Source organism: Hippocampus guttulatus, chromosome 3, assembly GCF_054856545.1.
Source record: "Hippocampus guttulatus isolate MCC_2025c chromosome 3, RoL_Hgut_1.0, whole genome shotgun sequence".
NCBI lineage: Eukaryota > Metazoa > Chordata > Actinopteri > Syngnathiformes > Syngnathidae > Hippocampus > Hippocampus guttulatus.
This window is the reverse complement of record NC_141263.1, coordinates 18,055,297-18,082,136: the sequence shown is the minus strand read 5'-3', so window position 1 is coordinate 18,082,136 and position 26,840 is coordinate 18,055,297. Positions and strand designations below refer to the sequence as shown.

The following is a 26,840-nucleotide window of genomic DNA, read 5'->3' as shown; positions in this document are numbered from 1 at the left end:
AACACGAAGCTGTAGCGTCCATTGACGAAAATAGATCAATATAATTCTTGAATTATGTTTGTTAAAAAATAAGTTAACTTTTCTAACCTCACAACCAACTAAGTTGTAGATGAGGTTTAAAAAAATAAGCTAAAATGTGTGTGTAAATGTGTAAAACTCTATGTCAGAAGAGCAAAATTACAAATTTTGTAATCATTTCTTGTGTCTATTGGATTTGCTTTTGTAATCCTGTAAATGTATAAAATTGTAAAATTATTTTACAGACACCGAACCAATCAATATCACGGGGGAAATGGCTACATGAATGCAAAAAATATATGACTCTTGAGAATCTAAATGCTCGCAAGGTCAGATTAAATAACATTCAGGATCATACCATGTCCATCCCTGCTGTAGAACAACCAGAACTTTGACAGCCTTTCAAAGTTTAAACGGTTCAACATTTTTAATTCATCCAAATGTATTATTTTCATGTCAAATGCCGAATGAGTGGACATGGAAATATTTCCCAAAACAGAAAAAAGTGGTGTATTGCAGGTATATTGAATTTGTGTGACGAAAACAATTCTCAGAGAAATGTTTGCAAGGACAATGATCCTTCCAAACCAAATTACAGTCTTGTACACCGAATTGATGCACATTGTAAATATGACACACAAGCAAACACATTGTGCCATATTATAAAAGTGAAGTGTTTAACTAAAAATACAGAGCATACAAAACATAATAGATTGAAAAATTTGCACTGGCTGCAACTCTTTAAGATTTTTAAAAAAAATGTGTAGCGTACATAGCTCCTGAGAGGTTTCTAGAAGTAATTACAATGATCAAAATTGGTAATTATGCATCAGTTGTCAAGTTGAACTGACATCATACATGTTTTAAGAGCCAACCTCAAGGTTTTCAACACTGAAGGTCAACACACATGAACTGTATTTTGCCACATTATAAAATAGAGTTGTGGTCCATTAATCCGCTGTTTACATTTGATGAGCAATTGTATGCACCTTCAAGGCCATCTGTATATTGTTTCAATTGACCGTGTCCCTGCTTTATATTACAATCGTTATTTATATTTCACTGCTAATAAATTATACACAAGTTTCATAGATGAACATAATCATTTTGTCAGGTATATACACACTTCAGCCCGATCTCTCTTTCCCAGTGTTCTCCATGATCTCTTCATAAAGCCAGCTCTGAGCGAAATCCTGGCTCTTCTCAATCAACTGGAACAGTTGAAGATATTGCCTCGGAAAAACTTGACCTGTCATGATATCTTCAGGAAGTCCCATCTCGGCCAACAATTTACTCCCGCTGTCAGGTGACCAGAGACTTAGAGAAAGAAAAAAAAAAGTTGTAGAAAGGGAATATTCATCATTAAACTCTTCATTTGCCACCTTCTTTTATCATTTACAGCCAGAAAACACCTATTTCAACAATACCGACAAAATCCACTGTTAAGATTTTGACAAATGAATGTTTGGATATCCGTGCTTTCATTTCCTTCACAAGATTAATCAAGATGATATTTAAAATTCGGTCACATTTGAATGGTGCAAGAGTCTGATTGCTTACTTAAGCTTTTTAATGAGTTTCTCCTTCCTCTTTGCCAAACATTGTTTGACCATCACCATAAGGGTGGAGGCATTTGCGGGCGTGAGGCCGGCAGAGAACAGGTCGCCCCGTGGACGCAGACGAACCAGGCACATGTGATCGTTTGGAAGCTGAGAAGCAAAAGTGAAAGAAAGGTTAACCGTATGAAAAACACCTATGCCAGTCAAGTTAATATATTAATTGAATAGGTCAGTACAACGCCTTTGGATGAAGGTGCACTCTTTTTGGATCCCACAAAGGACCCCCAGGGCTCCTGTAAACACAAATGAACAGACCTTACAACAGTGGTCCCCAAACTTTTTCCTGTGAGGGCCACATCACTTTTCGCTTCTCTGATGGGGGGGGGGGGGGGGCCGGGGTCCGTTTGTAACAGCAAAAGTGTGACTGCAAGAGTACCTAGATGTAAAAATGTATTGTTTCCCAGAAACCCACACAAAATCAAATAACCATTTTTGATACACTCACGGTATTAAAGACGTCTTTCTTCTCGGGAAACACCACCTCCGCGACAGCATTCATGCATTTCTTGACAAACTCTCCTTACCGCTGCTTGCTATCAGTTGAGCAAACCGAAAGCTAGCCCGAACAGATGGCTGGTTCAGCTGAGCTTGGCGTACAAATGTATTTTGCTGAGCTAACGTTCCTCTTTTTAGCAGTGACAGTTTGTCTGCTCTCATTTGCCCATGCAAAAAATCATACTTGTTGTCGTGACGGGATTCATAGTGTCTCCGCAGATTGTATTCTTTGAATACCGCCACCGACAGATGAGACAGACAATCTTTTCTTTGCATTGAAAAAAAAAAATCGTTTCTCCATTTTGGGTTAAATTCCCTGTATTCTGAATAATTTTTTTCTCTTACCTCACCTTTTCGCCATGATTACGTTCTCTTTGAGAGGGACGGGTTTAGGATTTTTTTTTCTGGGGTTGCCAGATAACGGCACAGACCTCAGAAGGGTGGAACAAATGTCACGTTATATGTGTTTATGAAATTGTTACGAGCTAATAGTTAATCATGAAAATAGTTCATAACTAAGGAATATTTTATTGCAAAAGCCGAATTTTATGATAAAATACAAATATACATAGATGAAAAATAAATCAAAAGACTCTCTGGTATTGTTCAGGGGGGCCGGACCAAATGTGGAGGCGGGCCGAATCCGGCCCGCAGTTTGGTGACCCCCGCCTTACAATTTGTTAATGTACAGAATCAAATTCCAGTCGGTCACACTTTTGTGGAGCTTATTTTGTAAGGTACTTTCCGTAAGCACATTTTAAACAAATAAAAACAAAAAAACCTGTTGTCTAACCAAGTAACTATATTCTGTGTCAACATGTTTTTTTTTTCAGGATATGTTATGATGGGATGAATAATTAATTTTAATGTTCACAAGATTACAGTATATAAATCCACTCTGCGCAAAAATAACATACTCCAGCAAAATGAAAGCGAACCAATACAAAAGAGCTGGAGATGTATTCAACGATGCTTATTGATGTTCGTGCAACTTGCTGAGGTGAAGAAATCCACTACAACATCACCAAATGAGAGATTGTCCAAAAAATATTCTTTTTGATGAGGATCTCGAATTGGGACAGTCGTACTTTACATTGTGCTCAGTGATTGAACATGCAAACAGAAGTTCATCTTTTGACACATTGTATACCTTGTGAAGGAGTTCAATATGACAGGCCATTTGCCACAAGACACTGAGGGCTCTGTAGTGCCTCATCTGACCAGGAGCTGCCACCATGGTCTGACAGAGAAAGCATAGACATACAATTCAAGTCAATGGTTTGTATATTGCCAGCTGGTGACATGCAGTAGATACTAGGGATGCAAAGATACCAGTATTGGGCATTGGGTGTACTCATAAAAATTCGACATCATTTAGGCTGACATACCTTTGAGATATGCGCCATGTCAGCCCTGTTTCTGTAGAGATACTTATAGGACACGGACGGATAACCCCACTTTTAGGTGACACTACGAAATGGAGGACAAACTCCTTGACTGACAATTTGCGGTGGTTGAACACCAGGTTTTGTGAATGAAAGTCCATCTATCCATCTATTTTCTGATCCACTTTATCCTCACAAGGGTCACGGGGGGTGCTGGAGCCTATCCCAGCTGTCTTCGGGCAGTAGGGAGGGGACACCCTGAACCCAATTTAGAGTATTCAATAAGCCTGCCATGCATGTTTTTTGGAATGTGGGAGGGAACCGGAGTACCCGGAGGAAGCCCACGCAGGCCTGGGGAGAACATGCAAACCCACGACCTCTGCACTGTGAGGTCAATGCGCTAACCACTGGACCACCGGGCCGCCGTGAATGAAAGTGAATGTATTTATTTATTTCTGTACAGTACTATAACATGGATTACTAGGGGTAATAATATTTTGATTGAATGTTTTCGTTAACACACACTATATTAATCATTACACAGTTGTGATGAGTCGTTTTGTTTTGTCATGTGGGATTTATTCTGTTAGTGTTGTATGTTGTCGTATCAGTACTCTGTAACAAGTACAGTATGGATGCATCCTTAGTAGATACTTATTCCAGTACTGAAGTATCGTATAGTCCTCTTACCATGTACTCACGCTCACTCATAAAGAAGTTGAGCTCTATTCTTCCATATCTGTAAATGGACAGCCGTTCAAACAGAGCATAGGCTAATCTCAGCAGGGTGGGACGCTCATTACTCTGTGTCAGGATGGCCACAACCTTCACAGGGAACTCTAAATAGATACAAATAAATATGAATACAAAACATAACATGGACAAGGTTTCAGAATTGTGGAACTGTTTGTTTCACCATCCAACCAGTTGGTTTCCGTTATTCCCAGGTCAGTGAATAGTTTGTCAGTGAACATAAGGGGTGGCTTGTTGCTTCCCTCCCAGACAGGGTCCAATTTGAAGAAGTCACAATGAACCACTTGCAGCTGACCATCAAGAAGGCTTTCCAATGCCTAAAGTGATGGAACATCACTCATTTCACTTGCTTGTGAAGACTGCCTTCCTCAGCAGTGCATCATAAATGTTCTTAGGTGGAACCTCCAATGTTGAACACCACAACAGTGGTTCAGAGTTGAGTTAGGGAAGGGGGTGCGGGTAATTTAACGTTTCATTTAACAGCGGTTATCGTGACAGCTGAGAATAATAAAATGTTAGCTAGAATTTTGCCTTCACGTTTTAAAACAAGAAAAACTTCAAAGTCAACCGGCATCATGTAACATATTGTGTTCAACTTTGGAGGTTGCACCGTACATCCACAGTGCATTCGTTCTTGAAACAAGAAATACAAATCGTGGAGGCTGTTTGTGGATGTTTCTTACCTGCAACTCCTTCAAGAAAGGTTTCTCTGTCTCAAGAGCCACAACTCGTTGAGCTCCAGCATTGAGCAGAGTCTTAGTCAACACCCCAGGACCTATGTCCAACAATAAATGCATGGATCTAATATTTCCATTCCACAAAAACAATATGTGTGCTATACATCAACTTGCAGAGGTATTCGAAGCATTATTAATTTTACTGACAAAGCACATACCTGGGTTGCATTCCAAGACAACAGTCTTGGCGCTCTGTAGGTCAGGTCCCAGATGCTGTACTACCAGCTTAGCCAACTCTGGGTCCACGATGAAGCGACTGGACTTTTTACAAGTGCGAGCTTGACGTACATTGTCCTCAACTTCACCAAGATCCAGGAAATCATAAAAGCACATAGGACGAAATTGACCCTGAGAAAGATGAAAAACATTTTAAAACCAGCAACTTTGTGTCCTCTTTTTTCAACCACCAGAGTTTATAAAAACACTGAGCCACTAAATGGTACTAATTACCTTTACTATGACCATGACTACCATATTTAATAGTAATCTTTACCATAGAGCAGACATGGCATCTGTAAAGCTGAAGACCACACAGTAGAGTTTAAAAAGAAAGTGCTCAGAGTAAAATCTGCAAAACATTTCAATAGTGACCCGAAAGGGCCAGGCCAGACCTACACGAAGAACACTGAAGAAAAAAAAATCGAAGTTTGGGAACAGATAACTGTCTACCTTCATTGCCACAGCAGACAGGTTCCTGTGTGTGAGTGCTGAGGAGGGAGATACTCTTTCTGCATGAGGCTGCTGGGAGTTAACACCAAGCGTTGGCCGACCAGGCCCAGGGGACAGAGAATCAAGGCTGTAGGTTCTTCTGTGAAACATCGGGACCCAGGGCACTCTAGGAGCCACCAACATTGTCCTCCGTAAACAAGACTGACTTGTGATGTCCAGACAGCAAGAGGCGCGTGAGGCCAGCTCCAACAGCCTACCGGTGTGAGTGGACATGGTGGACCTACAGACAGCCATCGGACGCTGAAAGGGAATTCAAAAGACCTGGATAGGTCTTTGCCTAAAGGGAGGTGAGAGAATAATATACATAATTTATATGGATGAATGTGTTTCTCGCCTCTTAAGTTGCGGTACATTTACTGCATTGGCCCTGCGAGCACGTGGAAAAGCAATCATTGACGTCACATCTTATCTACTAATTACTAATTCATCTTTTTGCTTCTAAAATCTTAAACCACTTTTATAACGCGGATTACAATAGTTAGCACACACAAAATGGGCTGAGAGAGGAGGCTGACAACGTTAGCACATTTGCTAACTGTAAGCTTCTATCGCTAACCAACCAACTAATTGGCTGTCCACACAGAGTAAAACATACCTCAATGTAGAACTCCTCTGGTATGTTCAACTGTAGCGAAGGCCACGTTTCAAATTCGTTTCACTGTCACGTTTGCTCGTAAACTCCGTGACATTGAGCTCTATGCATTCTGACCCCACATTTGTTGTGAGCGAAATCGCTCGTGGTGTTGCAGTCGCATTAATACAACGTCATTGGTGCAGCCATATTGTTCCGGGCACTTCGACGGAAGACTGGGGGAAAATACACACCATCTTAAAGACAACGCCGTTACCTTTTATACCGTTGCAAACTTCTACCACACATGACTCGTTGTGTCTAATTAGTACTACACCTCTATGGAAGTGTCAGTAATGTGATGTGATGGGGGGGGGGTGAACTATCAACAACAATTGTAAAATTATTTCAAATTGTGTATCTATTGCTTTTCTGGTTAGTTAGGCTACCTCCAATGCATTTTAGATTTTGTTGTGCACGCCTTTTTGCAAAGATATGCGCGTAAACGTCATCGCCATGTTTAATGTGGCTCAGTGGGTTAGCGGATGCGGTCATGTCGAAACGCTTAGTTAGTCTACATCCACCGTCGCATGTTCATGATGTAGGTCACATATGATCGTCGGAATATTTAAAGATTCGTGAATGTTTTTTTTTCGTCGCTTTCTATCTGGATTGGTGGAAAGTGGATTTGACGATTAAAAAGGAGGAGCTTTCCGGACTCCGTCTGCAGTTGCTCCACTCCGCCCGAGTGGGGGGCGGATCGAGCATAATCGATAACGATACTAAAGTCGATATTGTTGATGACAAATAATTGGCTCAATTCTACTTCAATACGGGAGTTTCTTTTTTGTCTCCTATATGCACTGCTACAGTTATGCTGTCTGCGTCTGTGTGTCACTGTTAAGGATGCCGCTACAACGGGGATAGTGGGGGCTAAAGCCTCGTCAAAAATCTCTGCAGGCTCTGTTAAGACCAATATTGGTATCACTATCACGATACTCTGAATACTGTATGTTTATTTGGTATCGTATCGACAGTAAATCTTGCAGGATCGCACAGACGCACACCAGTTTCTCACTCTTCTTCCGGGTAGATAAGTGCAGTCAGGTGTCGCCTTCCTCCTCTGCAACTTACCGCTGTCATCATGGCGAATGTTCTCACATCATCCAGCAGACCTTACCATTTGGTGATCTTCGGAGCCTCCGGATTCACGGGACAGTTTGTGGTGGAGGAGGTGGCCCGGACGGCGTCCGAGGGTCCGCGAGGGAACCTCAATTGGGCCGTGGCTGGAAGGAGCAGGCAGAAGTTGGAACAAGTTTTGGAGCAGGCGGCCTCTGTCCTCGGTTTGTATCGGGGTTACTTTAGTGGCTTTCTGAACGTATTCTTGTTTTGTTTTATTGACATGTAGCTGCAGCGTATTGACTTTTTGCTGTACCAAATACAGCCTTGAATGAAACACTAAATTGGCATTCTAAGACTTATCTGATTTCACTCTCATCCAAGTCTACTGATAACTGAAGTGGTAACTTGGACCCTAGCCGCTGAACTCCAAAGTACAACGCCACTAACAATGCAAATCACTGATATTGACCACAAATTTAGCAACGCATATGCAAACAGTTATTTTTGGAACATTCAACTGCGCTGGGATTACTTGCATCATTTGGAACGTGCTGCAAAACGTGAACCAAGTATGTCAATAATTTTCCAGGTCTACAGTGGTTTCCATGCAACATTCTAAACATGGAAAGTAAAGCCCATCACGAGATTAAAACCTGGGAACATTTCTGTGTTCATGGCAGTCACCGGAGGATTAGATGGGTATGGTTTGATCCCCTGCCCACCCACTTTTGTCTTTGTCTTTTGGGAGTGTACAACAGCTGATGGAACATACCAGCTCACTGTTCAAGCCCACTGTGGAACGAACACACACACACACACACACACACACACACACACACACACTTACCCTTTTGCATGCATGAATGTCATTGTTGGGTGAACATCAAGTATCGGCACAGCAGTTGGCTCCTTCAGCGCAGAATCTGGCAGCAGTGAATCCCATTTTCCCACATTTTTGGAGCGGTAATAAATTGTTGCTACATGAACATTGTTTCTGTTTTACATTAGACTATTGTCAAATCTATGCCCCAATGAGCCAAAAAGACACGTTCTCATTGAGGTCACTTTTGCCTTATTTGGAGGAAACCAAGGTCGATTCTAGATGGTACAGAATTTCTTGAATTTCAATGAAAAGCAAACGGAAGTGATGGAGTTTCGTCCCAGTCGCCCTTGTGCATTCCATCCTGCTGACTTGAGCACCCTGGCGCCTTATCTAAAGTGAAAAGTCTCCAACTTGGGTTTTTAACTGGACAGTGATTTTAAATTGGAAAGGCAAATTGTTGCTGTTGTTAAATCCATCTTCTGTCATCTTGCATATAAAGTCTTCATTTTTCAAGAACACTTTGAAACAGCTATCCATCCCTTCATCAGATCTCAACTGGATTACTTTCATTCACTTTATTTTGGAGTCAGATAATCTTCCCTCATGCGTCTCCAGTTGGTCCAAAATGCTGCTGCTCACCACCTAACTGGTGCTCATAGAAGGAGCACTTAACTTCCAACTCTGGCGTCCCTTCACTGTCTCCCTTTGTAGATGTCTTCTTAAGATTCTTTTATTTGTTTTCAAATCTTTAAATGGTCTCCCCCTATCTTACCTCTCTGAGCTCCTCCACCCCTACGCACCTGCCTGGTGCGGCAGGTCAGCGCTCCAGATGCTACTGCAGGTACCGAGGACTCGGCGAAGGCTTCGAGGAGATCGAGCCTTTTCCGTTTCCGGTCCCTCTCTTCGGAATGCTTGTACCCTTTCTGACCATCTTTAAATTTGTCTTAAAACACTTTTTTTATTCTTTGGCTTTTGACTCGGAATGAAACTTGTTTTTTTTTTTTACTTTTTTTTAAAAACAGTTTTTCCATTATTGTTTTGTCACTATTGAATGAATAATTTTTGTTCCTTGTACAACACTTTGGTGTTTTTTTTAAAGTACTGTATTCTATAAATTCAGTACAGTTTTTTTTTTAAATGATGAAATATTTCACTGTGTCTAGTGAATTTGTTGACAAAGTATATAATCTACATGTGCACCTTTTGAATTGAACTGTCAAGAGAGATTTTGGTTTCCTCAAATGAATCTTCCCTTCTTTTAAAATGGTGGTGAATAGGGGAAAATCATGCCAGCATCCCTGTTACTCTGAGGTTTGCGAACAAGTGGTGTACTGTTTTCCTTTTTCTGTTGGATTCCACTGAAGCTCCTCTCGCATTGCAGGAAAGCCCGAGCTGAGGACCGAAGTGGACATCATTGTTGCAGATGTAGAGGAACCTGACTCTCTGGCAGCCATGTGCAAGCAGGCTGTCATTGTTCTCAACTGTGTGGGGCCTGTAAGTAGAACGCCTCTTTCTTTAAATGAAGAGAGAGCTTGCATAGTCTGGTGACACATACCTTTGGAGCCAACATTTCCATAATTTTTTCCCCTGTGACTGTTGCTCTCCCTTCCTCTGGCTGTCTCGCACACTGCAGTATTCATTTATACAATGAAGGCCACAGTCTGACAGCACACAATGCTGCTTTGCATCTGGTAACTTATTCAGGTTCTTTTATTTTTTTCAAACAGAAGTCTGCCTCGATGATTACCCACAACTGTTTATCCTATCAGCGTGGCTATAAATACAGTGGGACTTAACATCTAATATATCATGTAAAAGTGTATTTGAGGTTCATTTTGAAATTTCACGTTTTTGAAGAGTGTAGGTCTACATTCAATTTTATATTTGAATGAGGGATCGCTGTAATATTTTCCGCACCGATTTGTCTTTGTGCTAACAGTACAGGTTCTTTGGTGAGCCAGTGGTTAAAGCCTGTGTGGAGAATGGAGCTCATCACCTTGACATCTCTGGGGAACCTCAGGTAGGTGTTGAGCGTGAGATATTACCAAACAAAACGGATCACACTATGCACAGTTTTGTCTGCTGAATCAAATGCCTTGTGTGTTCAAATCAACTTTTCTAATCATTTAAGCGCTGCTGAACTTCAAATTAAAGTTAACACTGAAACTCACAAGACTATGTTATCAATAAGTTAATCATTTTCCGCAATTCTGCAAAGGAATGCAAGTTCTCATGCAGCGTTTCATAATGTCTGAGCTTGTAACGAAACTTGCTGTCCTACAATGTTACATTGAAGCAGCATAATTTTCATTTTATTCATGATATTTGATTTTGCAATCCGAATTTTTGTCAGTTTGTTTTGCTAAACGCCTTTTCTAGATTCACAAAATGTATTTAAATGAGCATTAAAACAAGATGCAATAACTACTAAGAGTTGTCATACTATATTATTCACATCGACCGGTATGCATTAAGTCAGTGTTGATCAATGTATGAGGGTCGTGTAATTATATAAATAGAAAGAACACAAAATTCTTAATCTAAATCTTATCTTTTTGACGTTCAAGCAAGAATATGGCAGCTGTTATTTTGTGATTTATTTTTTTATTTTTTATCCACACAAAATATGCCCGACTTTATTCTCATGAAGTGCTCTATTCCACATGTTTGTGTGCAGTTTCTGGAGGGCATGCAACTGAACTACCATAATCTGGCTTCTGAAAAGGGCGTGTACATCATCGGAAGCTGCGGATTTGACTCCATACCTGCTGACATGGGGGTCCTGTACACCAAGGAGCAGTTCAAGGGTACAGGGACATTCCTGAATGATTGCAACCAACTGGTGAACTTGTTAGCTGTTCAAAAATTTTTTTTCTCCCAAATGACCAATATTTTGTCACGTTTTCTTCAGGTACTCTCACTGCATTGGAGAGCTTCCTGACTGTCGATGCTGGCCCGGATGTAAGTGAAAACATTGCAGACATTGAGGAAGATGTGCTCCATGTGACTGTACTGCATATGTTTTGTCCTCTCCCGACAGGGAGGATGCGTCCACGATGGCACGTGGCAGTCAGCCATCTACGGCTTTGCAGACAGCCAAAATCTTCAGAGTCTTCGCCGGAGGTTTAACTACAAACCGTTGCCTTCTGTTGGCCCCAAGCTGAAACGCAGGTATTGTATCTTATACAGCTCAGCTTTTGAAGCTTTACAAACCTTATCGTAGTTTAGCGACCATCTGACTGCTAGAGCACAGATTTTTTTTTTTTTAATACCCTTGAAATGTGTGATGTCATCACATGTAGGAAAGGAGAGCCATGTTTGCCATTTATTGAATGCTGGGAGAACAGCAAAGCACATGAACACAATGGGCGCACTCATGCTGGAGCTGCTGTCAATCACAGCTCACGCCCAGACACTCACATGCAGACTCGCCATAGCTTGAGCTGACCAACCTCCCGTATCGCCGACATCACATGACACTCCATTAGGCCTCACATTTTAAAGGCACAAGATGGACCCAAAGCAATAATTTTACATTCGAACAGGGCTTTGGCCAGGTGATTTAATTTTTGTTTTGTTTGTTTTTTCAGCAAAAGACTCAGGACAGGTTCCCCCGAAAAAAATCTTGAAATCACAATTGAACACCATACTGAATTACTTGCATGTGTTGTATGTTTATGCTTTGAGTTAGTTGGTAATTAAGTGTTTTAATAAATTTAAATGTGTTTGGGAGTTCAAACTGAACCAAATGGTGTCTTTTGTAGGGGTACGCTGTTCTACAGTAATGAGATCCAGCAGTACACGGTGCCCTTCATGGGTTCTGATCCGTCAGTCGTCAAGAGAACACAGCGGTTCCTGGTGGAGGAAAATCAAGACACTCCGGTTAGTGTTTATCCCCCCCCCCCCCTCCCAAAATGCACTCCCTTCCCATTGGACGGTCATTATCGTAAAACCTTTATTAAGTGCACAAATAATGTTTTAAGTCACATTTTCATCTTTTTAACTGCCATTTAGGTGTAATAATGGCTTACTAAAAGTGTAATTTGAAAATACACTCACCATATTGTATTGAGCAGCCAGGACAGAGATGTGTATGCTGCTTCGACCGTTGCTATCCTTGTTAGTGTATAACAAAAAAAAAAGTGGTATATTGTATGTCTGTATTTCAGATTGATCAACAGGGGTATCAATTTCGGGGGTTTCTGTGTGAATGCATACGATTTTTGATGGTCCAACAACACGTTGCCAACATGAATTCAGTACATACTGTACTTTTCTCTGCTCCAGGTGCAGTATGGAGCCTATGCAGGCATTGGTGGTATTGGTAACATCATCAAATTGATGTTTGCCGGCATGATGTTCTGGTTCTTGGTCAAGTTCACTTTTGGACGAAACCTCCTTGTCAAGGTAAAGTGACAAAGATGGCAATTTCATCTAGAATATATAGTATGTGTTTGTATTTGTATCCCCTAATGTTTTCTGTTGCTTCCCAGCACCCAGAGTTCTTCTCTTTTGGACTCTTCACCAAGGCTGGACCAACTCGGAAGCAGGTGAACATCTAGGCTGAAAGAACGGAGCCGAAAATTCCTGTAGAACTAAAGCGTACTTAAGACAGTGATTCTACCATTAGAGGGAGCCCATGTAACACACTTTGAGAATCATTCCACTAAATAAGAGATCTACTGTGTCTGCATTTCAGATGGAATCGTCCTCATTTCGGTTTGCTTTCTATGGAGTCGGTTACACAGAGGGTCTGGATCCCACCCAGGGGAAACCCAATGGCAAGATTTGCACCCTGGTTCAAGGACCGGGTAAGCGATACCACTTGTTTGAAATCTACATGAAAGGCAGGTTTAAAAAAATAAAAAATAAAATCATGAAGCTCCCAACCTTTTAGACACATTGATTAACATTGTTTCTCCCTTTTTAGAATGTGGCTATGTGGCCACACCCATTGCTTTAGTGCAGGCAGCTCTGACAATCCTCAACGAATCAAAAGCCTTGCCCAAGAGGTGAGTCATCAACCAGAAAAAATGCAGACTGACAAGTTTTGAACTCTATTCTCCCCCGATATAATTGTCCATAGGTGTTGACGGTATTGAACCAATATGAGCAGTGTGCTACAGCACAGTTATTTCATATTTAAACCCTGGGAGTTTGGTCTAAAAGCCCTTTTTTCCCCGTCTTACCAGTGGAGGAGTATATACACCAGGAGCTGCCTTTGCAAAAACCACCCTGATCAAGCGTCTCGACAAGCATGGCATCCAGTTCTCCGTCATCTAATAAGGTTCCTTATACAACGATGGGCTCCAGGTTTTACTTGAAGCGTTGCAGAATAACGGCTCGAATGTTTCCAATTCAAGAAAGCTCCGTCAACATTGACAAATTACGTTCCAACAACACTCTTGTAACAATTTTTCTTGCACTTATTTTTCTGCAGAATGCAACATTAACAACTCACCAATCGCAAAGATCGGCACTGAGCATGATCAAGTACCGGCATGATCTTTAGATACAATCCAGGATTTTCTTCTCATACAATCTATATTACTTTTATTTGAACATGACAGCTTTGTAAGCACTGGGAAAGCAGTTTGTGTGCTGTAGAGAAGAGCGGCCTCGCGTGTGTGTCTGTATGCAAACTTTTGTTAAAGGCACTTACACTTGTTTTGGTAGATAATCACCAGTTATCTTGTCCAAATATGTGCTCATAAGAATGAGTGTTAATTAGTGCACAAACTGAAATATTCCTATGAAACATACATGTTGCTTTTGTGGTCTGGAGTGGTGTCAAAGAGCATGTTGATCTTACTCCAGAGTTGTTGGTATCCAAATGTGAGTGAAGTGTGCAGATAGCAGGTTTAGTGTGTATGTGTGTGATGCATTTTGCTGTGTGCTAAATAAAGCCGGCTCCTCAAACAGATGTCTTGTGGCTTTCATAACGCTAGTGACTCTTCTCGGAAGCATTGCACCAGTACGGTGTTATATTTTGACTCCAATTAATGCAATGTATTGGAAAACACACACAACACATTCTGATTTATATAGCGCGTTCATAACAGCTGCAGCTGTAACAAATGCATTTTACAAATGTCGTTTTTTATTGAATGGTCACCTTGAATAAGACAGAAATGTAATAAATGATTTGAAATATACATATTTTCAGTTATTTATATACAGTATATATATATTTTTTTATCCATAGCTAATTTGGCATTCTTGTGTTAGCAAAACTATGGGAACACTTGGTGATGGCACAAAAGTCTGAATTAGCGCACTCTCACTTTTTTTTTTCGTTTTTCAGTTTAATACTATGGTACATAAAAGAAGGAAACAATTTTTATACTTTTTTTCCACTATGCAAAGTTATGGTACTGTAGATGACAAAATATATTTAACTTTTGTATTTCTATGCAATTCAGTCTGTACTGTTTTACTGAAAGCGGTTGAATGCTTCTATACTTGTACCCGTCTTTTTCTACACAAATATCTGTTCTTCTGAAGTACACAGTTTGCCACCAATGCTTGTCCTGTTCAAATTTGCATTTCATTTGACAGAGTGGCTGTTTCCAAAGTTATTTGTGCATCATAGCAGCAGCATTGAGCCACCTTCTGTTACAAGTGGGAAATCAAGAGAAACATTTCATTGAAAATAAAATCCATATTTATTTATAAAAATACAGTCCTTTCCCATATAAAAACTCTGAATTGCTTACAAAAAATCAAACTACTGTATTGCTCTTGGCGGTGATGAGCCTCAATTCTTTTTTGGACCACTTTTTGTAGAATGGCAGCAGATTCAATAGGAAACCTGCCATCTGTTGATGAGTGTTCATTCCGTCTCTTGATTGAGCAGCTGATGAGAGTAGATAACATCCTCACAGTGGTATTTTTCAGCTATGCTCATGATGGCATCGTGGCATCGTATTCTACTCAGAATTTGCAGCACTTCAATCACTGTCAGCCTGAAGACAGGGAACAAGTATGAATTGCATAAATACATCTAGACTAATAAGCGTTGTTAAACTTCCAATAAGACTAATAAGTGTTGTTAAACTTCCAATACCTTGTGTCTGGAGCTTCAGGAGTTTGATGTTTACAAATATCATGAGCCTTCTGTACGAGGTGATTTTTGAAAGACTGGAGCTGAGGCAAACATTCATTCTTCCCTCTGAACCAACTGGTTGGCAGGCTGTCTGCGATCTTCACAAAGACAGGATAATACAAGTTTACACTAGAAAATGTAGAGAACAGGAGCTCTTCCAACTCCACCATTTAGAAAGGAACCGTAGTTTGACACACAGAGAGAGAGAGAGAGAGACACACACACACACACACACACTTACCCTTTTGCATGCACGAATGTCATTGTTGGACAGTGTCTGGCTGCCAAGGGTGATTATCAAATATCGGCACATCAGTTTGTCCAACATCAACTCCTTCAGCGCAGAATCGGGCAGCAGTGGATCCCATTTTCCCATGTTTCCTAAAAGCTAGTAGGAGCATTTAAAAAAAAAAAAAATTAACATGCCCGTGAGAAATAAAGGAAAATATTCACTGGTGTCAGGCGCCAGTGATACGTAATAGTCACTTTACATACCTTAATTGCCATCCAAAACTGTTGGTTCCGAAATTGACTTTGAGGAGACAGCCTGTCCTCTAGGAGTCTAATAAAGTAACAGTGAAAAGTTATTTTAATAACATGTTTCAATCAAAGCATGGGGAGATAAAAAGGAAAGGAAAGAAACGAACTTTTTGGGGTACAATGGGATGAAGACGTCTTCATCTACACAGTTCTTTAGTCGGCCAATCACTGCCTTGGTGAGCGTCTGTGGACATGAATGCACATAATGAGTGCGGTCCCAGAGGAATGAGCCACTACAAAATATACAACTCACAAAATGTTAAGGACATTCAACAAAGCTTTTAGGTGCAATTTCAGGATGAACAAATTTTTGAATGCACATGTCCAACTGTTAGAATGGATCAATTCACGACAGGTATTATAGATCCATGAATGGATGAACAACTCTCTTGATTCCACTGCAATTGCAATCAAAACAGTCCTTTTTATCATTCAGTTCATATTTTTACATCACAAGACCAACATGACACCAAACAATTGATATAAAGTAATTTGCCACCGAGGTTTAGAGGCCAATAAATGTACACACGCTGTCATCAGCACTTTAAAACAAAGAGACTGGAAGAGTCACAGAAAGAAACAGAATTGTTGGAAAACAGTGTTGGAATTTTGGATATTTGGAACATTGGAATTTGGATGTGTGTACTCAAAAGTGTAAAAAAAAAAAAAAAAAAAGTTCAAATTAAGTTAATCTGTAAAGGCTATAGTGTAATTTAGGGTGATAATGGAGTGTGACCCGAAAGCTGCATATCCCCAAATTTGTGTCTGGAGTGTAGGTTTCAAAACAAGCTTACCGTGACCGGCTTACTCTGCTCTCCTTCAAAGATTGAATAGTCCTCCCTCAGCCTGTGACATAGCTCGGTGAGACAAGCTGACTGACGGAGCGACATGGGGTCCCAAACCAGCTCCACAAAGGCTGAACACAGAAGAGAGTGCAGTTTGTAGGTCAGCGTTTGTTCCACATGCAACAATGGCCAAAAACGTACACGAGAACGGGGGTGTGTGATACCTGTTATTTTGGGTATGACTGTCCTTTCGATGACATTAGAAAGCATCTCTCTGTCGATATTTTCTAACTCTTCGTGACCATGGCCGTGACAAAAGGTCTCCACCGCAGTGAACCACGGGAGCTTTTCAAAGTCCACGTTGGCATCCTGACACACACAAACGCACACTCCTGAATCACCAGAGATCCGCTGCACATGTCATGATGTGTTTTGAGCGTATCAGCACCTTTAGAGGATTCCATCCAAGCAGCTGCTGCCTTATGATGGGGTTCAGTAACTTGGGCAAACAGAGAGAGATGTACGCAGTGTGGTAAGAGTCAGAGTAGAAGCTTCTCCATTCCTCAAAGCGAGACAAAATCCTTTTAACGTCATGAAAGTCGTCATGAACGTCAGAAAAGATCTCCTGGGACTTCAGCAGGATGGCAGCTAGAGTGAGAGCAGACAGTGAAATGAAGGTGTGTCCACAATTCAAATGGATACAAAATAACCAGATTTTTTTTTCTTACCTGTTTCCTTCTCCAGATGTTCTTCCTCCTCACTTGAAAGCGGGGCATCTTCAGGTATATCGCAGTCTTCCACAGGTTTATGACAGGTACCTTCAACTCTGCAATATGAGAAGTACATCACACAATGTAAAATTATGTTTTTTACTGTGCATCTATCTTAGGTTTAGCGTAAGCTTCACAGATGGTCAGGGCACTGTGAAGAAATCAATGGCGACCCAGTGGAATCAGTCATAGTAAACGTATTCAACATGAACCAGTGGGAACAACTCTTTTGTTTTTAATTACTTTTCATTATACACGTGACTAAAGTGCCTCACACCTGGTGATTAATGGCGAGGGGGCATTTATGAAATTATCACTTTATTAGGTACACTTGCGCCGTCGTTTAACAATACAAGAGCTGTGCAAACAAGTCATCACCTATGCTCAATTTCCGTGGCTATGATCCAAGTTTACCGAATGCTGTGGCTAGTGGGTGTCTGTGCCAATATTATGGCAAAAGGTCTGTAAACATTCTACTGTATAATTCATGTGATTTGTACATATAAATTAGAATGGAAGCCAACTCACCTCTCAGTATCAGCTCCATTGGTGGAACTGTCACTGGCTGAGATGAAACAGAAGGTCACAAAAAGTGAATTTGTCAAGTGATTGTGGGTCATGGATGGATTGATGACGCAGTCTACTCACAGCCGAGTTGCTGCAGGTGCTGGGCATGCTCCTGGATCTTCTGTTGTCTCTGGGCGCACAGTGCCACCATCTGGTTTGAAAGTAGCGTGTGCAGCTCCAGCTCCAATGAGTTGATTTCAACAATCTGTATTCAAAGAGAGCTTTGAATAAAAAAAATTTTTTTAAAAACAACTGAAATATGACCTATAAATACATGTTCTTAGCATCTATAAATCCAATAGCCATCATGTGACCTGGGTAAGCAAATACAATGGTGTCTTACCTTCTCCTGCAGACACTCCACCAAATTGTGGGCAAAGAGGGTCATATCTCTGTAAAATTTCAGTTGTTTCTCTGTTGAGCCTTCTTCTAGAGATTCCACAGAGGTTTTAGCACTCTCTGCATCTCCCTCCATCCGACTCAGCTGGGCCCGCCGCGCACTGTGTACCTCCTTCAGGGAGTCTAGTCTGCAGACAAACATGATCACCTGGATCACTTAAACCCCTTGGCAAAGTGGGAAGAATACATGGAAGAGACATTCACCGCAAACATACTTTCCAGCTATCCTCCGCTTAACCATTGAGACAGTGACAGAGGGGAGCATCTTTGGGATCTTGAGCCCTGCTGACTTCTTATGTCTCTGATGTTCATCGCGCTGGAAGCTACTGCTGCTGTAGCTGCTGGACTCACTGCCAGATGGGCTCTGAGTGCAAAACGAAGCAGGAAAAACTGTCACGGCAACTTAAACGGCCAATTGTATTGAGAATGGAAATGAAATTCCATTAAACTGTTCCAGCTCCCCGAAAGCCCCTGACTGTGACTGTGTGTGAGCATCTGAGTGTGAGTTGTGGCCTAAAGCAGCTTGAGTAGCTATGCCTACTAAAGGGAGAAGTAATCTTACCTGTCCACCAGGCCATCTCTTGACTCCCTTCTCAATTTGTGTCTCCTCCCAAAGCTCCTGCTCTTCTTCGTCACTCCCTGACAGGCAGCCAACACTTTCTCCTGACAAAACACATCACCTTAAGCACAATCATCGCAGACCTGTAAAACCATGTAAACTGCATACATTCTATATTGCAGTGATTCTTAACCGGTGGGTCGCACAGATATTTTGGGTGGTTTGCTTAGATTACATGTTTCTATAAATGTCACAAGTTCTATTTCTTCCATACCAAGTTTCTCCGCAATCCTCTCCTTGACGCTTTTGAATCGAGGTGCAAACTCTATTCTTCTGTCATGATCATCTGGATCATCATCATCATCGTTAACCCTGTCTTCATCTTCCTCCTCCTGCATTTCTTCCTTGAGGCAGTGCTCTGGGGTGCTACCCAAGGAACTTCGACCATCTTTGTCCAGGGGGATGAACTCTTTCTGGGCTCTAATGTTACGCCGCTGCCTTTTGGCTGCTTCAATCATCCTCGCATTGGGGATCACAACTGTACACAAAATAAACGCATAGCCACTGTTAGCATTTATTCCAAATATTGTAGCACCATATGACAGGTAAGTTATGTAACAACCACCACCTACCTGGCTTGACAGCAGAGTAGCTGCATTTTGAGCTAGATGAAGAGGAACTGGCATCAACCTCAACATCATCATCATCATTCACCACTTCCTCATCATTGTCATCACTTTGGTGAGAACTTTGTGGTGATGCTTGGGTGTCATCATCTTGCCTGACAGAGGCACATGTGAGGTTCCTTTCTGGTTCTGGAGAAAAATGAAAGAAATGTCATAATTAGTCCATACAGGCACCACATTTTGGCTATGTTAAGAGCATTGATTCCCAACTACTTGCTAACATGACATTAGCGTGCAATGACATATCGTCATGTTTGCAGCAGGAACTGGTCAGAAAAATATTTACTTCAAACATTTTTTTCATCTATCAATACCAGCGACATTTACTGTCATGACAGGCAGAACAATAAAACACACTTCAAACAGAACAGAAAGCCAGGGTTGAGCAGGATTTTAAACAACTTTTTGTCCCACGTGGTCAAAGTGGAATGAGGTTGAGGAATTATTCCAGCATGCATAACGGGCCTGTAATTTTTTTGCAAAACCCGCAAATTCCCACCATGCAAATTCCCAAAATCCCTCTTCTCTGCCAGGCCAAGAATGAAGACACAAGTTTCCCTGTTGAGCCAAATTGTGCAAACAAGTGTCTGTCCAGTGGCAAGCACATTGAGCAAGAAGGTATTGTTCTTCTTCCTGGAAATAATACGACGCAACAACAGGCGGGCCACTTGAATGCCCTTGGGTTATATTAGCGTCGTCTTTTGTTTTGTGCAGGTTCAGTATCCCGCATGTGCACCATGTCTAGGCTTGAAGTGGAGAGTTACCTACCAGCATTCTGGTTGTTCCTGGCAGGTGGAGCTTCCTTTTTCCTAACTTGGAAAAAGACGGCTTTATCAACGGACCTCTTTAGCTTAAACTCGGGTTCCAGAGCTGAACAGAAACATGAGGTACAATATTCAGTGACTACGAATATACACAGACGAGTGTGTAGTATAACTGAACACTGGTGCAAATCTTGATAACTTCGGTTACAGGACCAATGACTGTGGCGTTCTCCACATTTAGACATATTTACGTTCTTTGTCGTCAGAGAAACTGAGGACGGTGCTTGTTTTCTTCTTGATCACATCATTGTCTTTTCCATTTTCTTCGTCGTCTGCCGTCATTGTGGCTGTTTCCACGTCTTCTCCGTCACTTTCATCCAACTTTGATGGAGCGGATTCACGCTTTGAGCTGCACGATATCCCACGGCAGTGACCCAGTCTGGACGGCTTATTAGGCACAACCGTTGCCGCCTTCACTGACCCGGCTCCATCTGCACTGTTTCCGGTCATTTCCTCCTCATCGCTCGAGTCCCCTTTTCTCTGTCGAAAAACTCTCCTAGTTTTTTTGTTGAACATGTTTGAAGCCCGCACTTGACAGATGAGTGTATTTCGAAGTAGAGACAAAACAGAGTACGTTGCGTGGAAAAGTGTTTAGAAGTGTCGTAAAAAATACGTAAACGTATCTTGGTGCACGACGGGTTATGTAGTCCAATTTACAGATACCTTGTGCGATTTGTCGCGTACTCGTTGATGCGATACATGACTGCATCGGTCAAATTGAATGTGTCAGATCTGCTCCTTTAACTAGATAGGTAAGTAAACAAACACATTTCTTTATTGGGCCAAAATTGAACCTTTTATTGTTTTCACTAGATAAATATTAATGCAAGTAAACTGTAAATGCCTAAAGTGACAACTTACAAAGAACAAAGAAGTTAAAGCTCAATCATTTTCGTGGTCTGTGTTTTTTAAGGCAACATTTAAGATTTTTTTAAAAAACACGTTTTGGCATTGGAGATGTAAAATACAGCTGTGCACAATGCACAAATGAGATTAATATAAACAGTCAATGTGGTCAGATACAATTTTCATGTTGTTAGCTAGCCTTATAGCATAATTGCCCATAAAAAGTCATTTTTAACGTTTTCGCAAAAGTCGAAAAAAATAATTCAACACAGTCCAGTTGCCTCGATTCGCTCATTGCAAATTAAAATGACCTAGAAGCTACACAGACATTAAAAAATATATCATTTTTAGCAAGCACATTGGTATTTTGATGGTGCCACTGAAAGTTAAGAATGCGATAGGCATAATGCAACTAAACTAATGGTATTTTCTGCAATATTTCAATTTATTATTTTATTTTTTAAAGTATTATTTAATTGTATGTTCTCTTACATTTTTATTTTTAAGTAATTTTCACCTTCATTTGTGCCTCCTCTCTCTCTCTCTCCCTCCCCACTCTGTTTTTAATCGCGAGATGTAACTATCGAAGTAAATTGACGCAATTTACTTCGGCAGTTTGACACATTCAATATGGCAGCGGCGTTTTCGTACAAACGCTTTATATACTGCATTTTTTAAAATGTATTTCATTTCTACTTTCCTGGAAGTTGATCGACGATATCACCTTATGATAGTTAAAGCTAACCTTCCCGACCAAATTAATGGCTACATAATTTAGTACATTATGCTTTTAAACGGGAAATGACATTCTCCACGTTTTTTCCTCCCTTGCCTTGGTTTACGTTCCACTCCGGGTTCCCGCGTCTCTCCTCCCACCCTGTTCGGACAGGCGTGAACATCGCCGCGGAGCAGCGCAGCCACTCGGCAACAGCAGGCCAGGCAGCCAACTGCAGTGGTCGTCAGCCATGTTGGTGGTGTGACACATTCAACGGGCTGTCAGCAACAGGTCCTCCCGAGAAGTAGGAGCAAAGCTAAAAACTTCCAACATTTCTCTCTGCCTTTCGCTTCTTGTCGGACAATAAAAGACGTCGGAAACGGAGGCTTCCCCTGAAGCAGGATATTAACTTTGAAAATTCTGAAATATTTGTTTTTACTGACCCAACGAGAGAGACAGCGATTAAGGGTAAGTTGAAATGTTGTAAATTGCTATTTAAGGATTTTTTTCTCGCTTTCAATGTGTCGTGTCCCATTCCTACTATTAATGTCACAAATTAAGGCAAAAGCTGCTTCCTAATGACGACGATTCTAATCGTGAAATGTAACATGCAACAGAACGTGATTGAGACTGCGGGGTAAATCCTCCTTTCGAGGGAAATTGTGAATTCACAATGAAAGAGCTGCCTCATTGCATATTTTACGATACGTGCCCAACAGCGAAGACATATTTGAAGTGTAACGATTGAAACTAGTTGAGCAGGTTTCAGGAACCACACTAAAGAGCAAAGAATTTTCGTGTGCCTTGCACAGAGAAGATCGTCTCAGGTAATGAATAGTTCAAGTACTGCAAGAGGTTTTGTTGAGCAGTGGTTTTCAAACCTTTCACTGATACTGTATTACTACCAAAACAATTACTGAGCTCTCCAAGTTCCACCATCATAACCGACAATAAAATGCAATAACTACAAATAAAAGAGATGACAGAGGTAATATTCCTGTAAAGTTTACCTAATATTGTAAGCCATTGTAACATAATGCACAGCGCTTAAATCTAACTTTTTTTACACTCCTTAAACACGTAAATTGTAGATAAAAAATGTACTCAAATATAAGTTAAGAAACAACTCTTAAACATGGAATGGAAATGTTTGCCATTTATAACACATCTAACTCAACTGTGCTTAGGCTTAGGTGACTCTTTCACCTACCACTAAAGGGAGCCCCCATACGACGAGTGGTCTTCACTGCGTTATAGGGTTGTGTTTGTATACAATTGATTGTCTCATAGTGTGACGATTATACTGGATATTGTCCAAAAGAGGCACAATGTTGGCCACTTAGCGAATCACTTCTACTGACCGCAAACATTGCGCACAGCTCTTGGAGATTGGTATGGTTGACCATAAATCAACACTGGATGATAAATAAGCCCAGACTTCACACTGTCCATGTGTGAGTAAAATGATACAAGAGGATTATTCAAGTATGTACCCTAAAATCCTCTGTATAAGACACTTTTGTCAATGTAAAACAGTGGGATTCCCCCCTCTTGTCATATATCCTCATTTGTGGACAAATGAGGAAAATGCAAAAAGACCAAATTGTACCTTAGTCTGCCTTGCCTTGCCTTGCTTTGCCCTGGCCTGCAGCAACAATACAGCATGGTGTAAAACACTTCAAAAGAATTTCAAAATGTGTTTTTTTTTGTCTTGTGACATCTTTTCTTAATCTTTACCTACTGCACCACATGATCATAACATACGATTAAAAGGGCGTGTTTCAATCACATGAGTCGTAGTTGTCATGCTGACTCATCTGCTTTGCTTAGTTGGGCACCCTTGCTGACTGGTCACAGCATTTCGTACGCCGACGGCTGCAATATTAAAATGCTTGTTTGATTAAGGTACATTGTGTTTTCGCTGAACATGTGAACTCTGGATTGCTGTGGAGAAGGGCATATTGGAGGTAAATCTGCATCAAGGTGGCTCTCCGAGTAAGACAGAATGGGTGGTTCAAGAGACACAGAGGCAGACAAAGTCATCGACCAGAAAAAAATGTGCAGGGAGTTACTGGCGTGAGCTCAGTGTGTAGTGTTTCTTTTTTAAGTGGGCATGTCTTTCAAAACTAACAAACTGCAGTGATTAGCTTGTCTAACAGGTTTGATTCATTTAGTGGCCACATTCATAACTCCAAGCGGTTGTATGTGAAATGAGCTTTCCCTATCAAAACAAATGGAAATACCATTGATCTGCTTGAGTCTCTAATAAAACGCCAACAAAAAAGTCCAAACAAAAAAAGTGTGATCAGAACATCCCTAGTGCGAGCTACTGAGCAAGCACTACAACTTGTGTCTGTAGTGTTGCCCTCTTGCCAACGTTTCGACAATATTTAGTGTCTTTCCTGGCCTCTTCTAGCAGCTATTTTTCATAAAAAGTGACTAGCAAGGACAACAGTGATCCAAATGTTAGCAACATTCTTATTTCCTGCATGGTGGAGAGACGAGATCAAAGATTTGGCCTGATATTACTGTACGTAAATCTGCAGTTTCACATATATACATGAAAAATTGACCACCACCATAGTTCGCTCATATCTGATTTTTTTTTTTTTTTTTTTTTTTTTTTGCAGATGGTTTCTTGAAGAACTCATAAATCGGCATAAGTCCAGGTAGACACATTAAAACATGGAAGTTGGTACAATCAACACCAAAAATAGTTGAAGGTTATTTCTCCTCTCTGCCTAGCTCAGCATGACTTTTAATTTAACCGGCTGTACAGTTTATTATCAAATGATGCACTGATTGGTATAACATCTCCAGGGTTCATTGCTGCTATTTCAGCACATGGTCAATGCCAGGCATGCTATTTATCCAACACCTCTGTGTTTTGTATATAACGAGTGAGAGAGACATGACCTTTTGAACGGCGACTGAAACCAAGTTGAAGCATTTGAGGTTTGACTAGCACAGGCAAGCCACAAGTGAAATGACAGACCAGACACAGTCTGTAGACGTGACAGATGGAACCACCTGATGTCTGACGGTTGATTAAAAAAAAAAAAAAAAAAAAAAAGTCTGTACTGGTCACTGCAGCGGAATCTTTGAAGTCAAACACAATCCTTTCACAGATGCTGGTCAGCCTCTGATTAGTTTGAATTTCACAAATATTTGTATAAACCAAAAGGATCCAAATCTGGCTTCAGTGTAATTGATTCATTAACAGTAGGGAGTCCCTGCAAATATTTATCAGTAAAACAGTAAAAATGGAGGAAAATGTCAATATTTACTTTGCAAGTCAATTTACAGTGTGTGCCCCTAAATATTCTTTGAGTGCTCCTAATATTTTAAGTTGGGGGCTACTCTTCTCCTAAATGTTCATCTGGACCCCTGTAATGTTATTGTTTAAGTATGTTCATTACCAGTAGTTGGTTGAATGTGTAGCTAAAGTCTCTGGGTAAATTTAAATTGCATATTGTTAGCATAAAACTGTAACTTGGGTGTGAAACCATCACGTATCCTGTTAGTTCCTTTGCATCCTTGTGTTGAAAGAGAAAAAGAGTCTTCATCAACCTGACTGTGTAACTCTAAATGCCATAAAATTAATCAAGGCTGACAGCGTCTCTATTACTATGTCCACTTTGCAGGGCATGATGCCAAGTTTGGAATTTTTTTTTATTTTTTAATCCAAGCTCTTTATGTACTTGTTCACATTACAAAGTGGGTCAGCGTGTGAGCATCTTTCTGGACCATACATCCTGAGAACCACCCATATCTGATTCATATCCACATATCCGATTTGTATCCATATATGGAAGAGACCCACGTCCTATTTTTTATTTTTATTTTTATTTTTGGAGAGGGGGGATCAAGGGGAGGGGGTTAGTTGTACTGTTTATCCACGAAAACATCAAATACGTGTCACATATGATCAAAAAAAATTTTTGAATTGACCTGCAGTGTGAACATAGCCTATGCTCTTCACGACTGGAGATGAACAAGTGGAAGTGGTACAGTACTAATTGATGTCTGCTATCTGATGATAAACAGTGTTATTTCAACTTAAAACTGATCATGGATGGGAGGGGAAGCATTTTTGTAATGTTGCCCATGCCTGACCGAGACGATACCTTTTGTAGGCAAATATGTACCTTAGACCTACAGTCCCAGGGTGTGTAGACTTTTTTGTGGGCACAATGGTTCTACCCTTGAGGGTCCTACCCCAGTGACGAGCCATGAGACTAGGGGTGGGCAATTCAGGTCCTCTAGGGCCAGTGTCCTGGATGTTTCATACGTCCCCCTCTTCTAACGCACTGGTTTCAAATGATCAGCTCATCAGCAAGCTCTGCAGAAGCAGGATAACAATCTCAATCATTTGTATCAAGTGTGTTGGAGCAGGGAGACATATAAAACATCCAGGATGCACGCCATCGAAGACCGGAGCTGCCCACCCCTGCAATTGGTCCCGGGCGGAACAAATTTTGTACTTTTTTTTTTTCCGGACAGTGTAGCACTGCACACTGCTATTTTTAACATAGCTTGTTTGTTGTCGTCAAATGACAAGTCGTAAATTTTGACAGTAGAAATCCCGCAATAAAGCAGCTCTATTTATGTAGGCAGGCAGGCAGCTGATGCACAGTCAAAACAGCACTTTTGTTTGACATTTACTTCGAGAATACCCTCTGTGTTCCATCGGGCTGCGCTTTGTGCGCTCATACTCACTCCACCACAGTCTACCTTGTTGTCTGTTGCGATGCAAATATTAAAGAAACTGCTGAATTCATTTGAAACCCCA

General features: G+C 40.9%; 4 protein-coding genes across 11 annotated transcripts in view; 2 read left to right on the top strand and 2 right to left on the bottom strand.

Moving 5' to 3' along the window:
• Positions 1–418: 418 nt before the first annotated feature.
• Positions 419–6,554, bottom strand: tfb2m (transcription factor B2, mitochondrial). Of its 2 annotated transcripts, XM_086107213.1 has the most exons (11): positions 6,332–6,553; positions 5,934–6,013; positions 5,677–5,842; positions 5,166–5,355; positions 4,954–5,045; positions 4,434–4,587; positions 4,208–4,356; positions 3,283–3,372; positions 1,814–1,870; positions 1,579–1,727; positions 419–1,335 (listed from the first exon to the last, which is right to left on the bottom strand). In XM_086107213.1, exons 3-11 carry the CDS (start codon positions 5,824–5,826, stop codon positions 1,146–1,148), a joined length of 1,221 nt encoding a protein of 406 aa, XP_085963339.1. In that variant the 5' UTR covers positions 5,827–5,842; positions 5,934–6,013; positions 6,332–6,553; the 3' UTR covers positions 419–1,145. The 2 variants fall into 2 exon arrangements, with proteins under 2 accessions (XP_085963339.1, XP_085963338.1); XM_086107212.1 differs by having other exon boundaries at positions 5,677–6,013; positions 6,332–6,554.
• Positions 6,555–7,336: 782 nt separating this feature from the next.
• Positions 7,337–14,171, top strand: LOC147207739 (saccharopine dehydrogenase-like oxidoreductase). 2 transcript variants are annotated; one of them, XM_086107215.1, is made up of 13 exons: positions 7,337–7,650; positions 9,634–9,746; positions 10,192–10,272; positions 10,930–11,059; positions 11,164–11,213; positions 11,293–11,423; positions 12,017–12,134; positions 12,540–12,659; positions 12,746–12,802; positions 12,952–13,063; positions 13,183–13,264; positions 13,445–13,539; positions 13,693–14,171. In XM_086107215.1, exons 1-12 carry the CDS (start codon positions 7,452–7,454, stop codon positions 13,533–13,535), a joined length of 1,284 nt encoding a protein of 427 aa, XP_085963341.1. In that variant the 5' UTR covers positions 7,337–7,451; the 3' UTR covers positions 13,536–13,539; positions 13,693–14,171. The 2 variants fall into 2 exon arrangements, with proteins under 2 accessions (XP_085963341.1, XP_085963340.1); XM_086107214.1 differs by having other exon boundaries at positions 7,340–7,650; positions 13,445–14,171.
• A 722-nt stretch (positions 14,172–14,893) lies between these two features.
• gcfc2 (GC-rich sequence DNA-binding factor 2) lies at positions 14,894–21,256 on the bottom strand. The gene is made up of 18 exons (XM_086107211.1): positions 20,679–21,256; positions 20,432–20,533; positions 19,610–19,792; positions 19,252–19,515; positions 18,981–19,081; positions 18,634–18,782; positions 18,363–18,546; positions 18,101–18,224; positions 17,981–18,017; positions 17,411–17,508; positions 17,131–17,330; positions 16,907–17,051; positions 16,692–16,813; positions 16,005–16,081; positions 15,853–15,919; positions 15,599–15,745; positions 15,319–15,455; positions 14,894–15,217 (listed from the first exon to the last, which is right to left on the bottom strand). The coding sequence occupies exons 1-18, from the start codon at positions 21,001–21,003 to the stop codon at positions 15,085–15,087; spliced, it is 2,595 nt and encodes an 864-aa protein (XP_085963337.1). The 5' UTR covers positions 21,004–21,256; the 3' UTR covers positions 14,894–15,084.
• Positions 20,416–26,840, top strand: part of itsn2b (intersectin 2b) — a 43,513-nt gene continuing 37,088 nt past the window's right edge. The window contains exons 1-2 of one of the 6 annotated variants that reach the window (XM_086107204.1): positions 20,416–20,550; positions 22,223–22,352. The gene's annotated coding sequence lies outside the window, so the exon portion shown is untranslated. Of the gene's footprint in view, positions 20,551–21,940; positions 22,517–24,699; positions 24,718–26,840 lie in introns of those variants that run through there. The other 5 variants (XM_086107203.1, XM_086107208.1, XM_086107209.1 and 2 more) reach the window with 5 other exon arrangements.

What these genes read in the sequence shown, in the direction of transcription:
- tfb2m (XM_086107212.1), bottom strand. Translation starts at nt 5,970, where the DNA reads ATGGCTGTCTGTAGGTCCACCATGTCCACTCACACCGGTAGGCTGTTG. An exon ending in TGTCTGCTGTGGCAATGAAG is followed by an intron (nt 5,356 to 5,676) that starts GTAGACAGTTAT and finishes CATCTTTCTCAG; the next exon opens with GGTCAATTTCGTCCTATGTG. An exon ending in CTTTCTTGAAGGAGTTGCAG is followed by an intron (nt 4,588 to 4,953) that starts GTAAGAAACATC and finishes CCATCACTTTAG; the next exon opens with GCATTGGAAAGCCTTCTTGA.
- LOC147207739 (XM_086107215.1), top strand. Translation starts at nt 7,452, where the DNA reads ATGGCGAATGTTCTCACATCATCCAGCAGACCTTACCATTTGGTGATC. An exon ending in GCAGGCGGCCTCTGTCCTCG is followed by an intron (nt 7,651 to 9,633) that starts GTTTGTATCGGG and finishes CTCGCATTGCAG; the next exon opens with GAAAGCCCGAGCTGAGGACC. An exon ending in CACCCTGGTTCAAGGACCGG is followed by an intron (nt 13,064 to 13,182) that starts GTAAGCGATACC and finishes CTCCCTTTTTAG; the next exon opens with AATGTGGCTATGTGGCCACA.
- gcfc2 (XM_086107211.1), bottom strand. Translation starts at nt 21,003, where the DNA reads ATGTTCAACAAAAAAACTAGGAGAGTTTTTCGACAGAGAAAAGGGGAC. An exon ending in AATGGAGCTGATACTGAGAG is followed by an intron (nt 17,509 to 17,980) that starts GTGAGTTGGCTT and finishes CTCATATTGCAG; the next exon opens with AGTTGAAGGTACCTGTCATA. An exon ending in AGTTTTGGATGGCAATTAAG is followed by an intron (nt 15,746 to 15,852) that starts GTATGTAAAGTG and finishes TGCTCCTACTAG; the next exon opens with CTTTTAGGAAACATGGGAAA.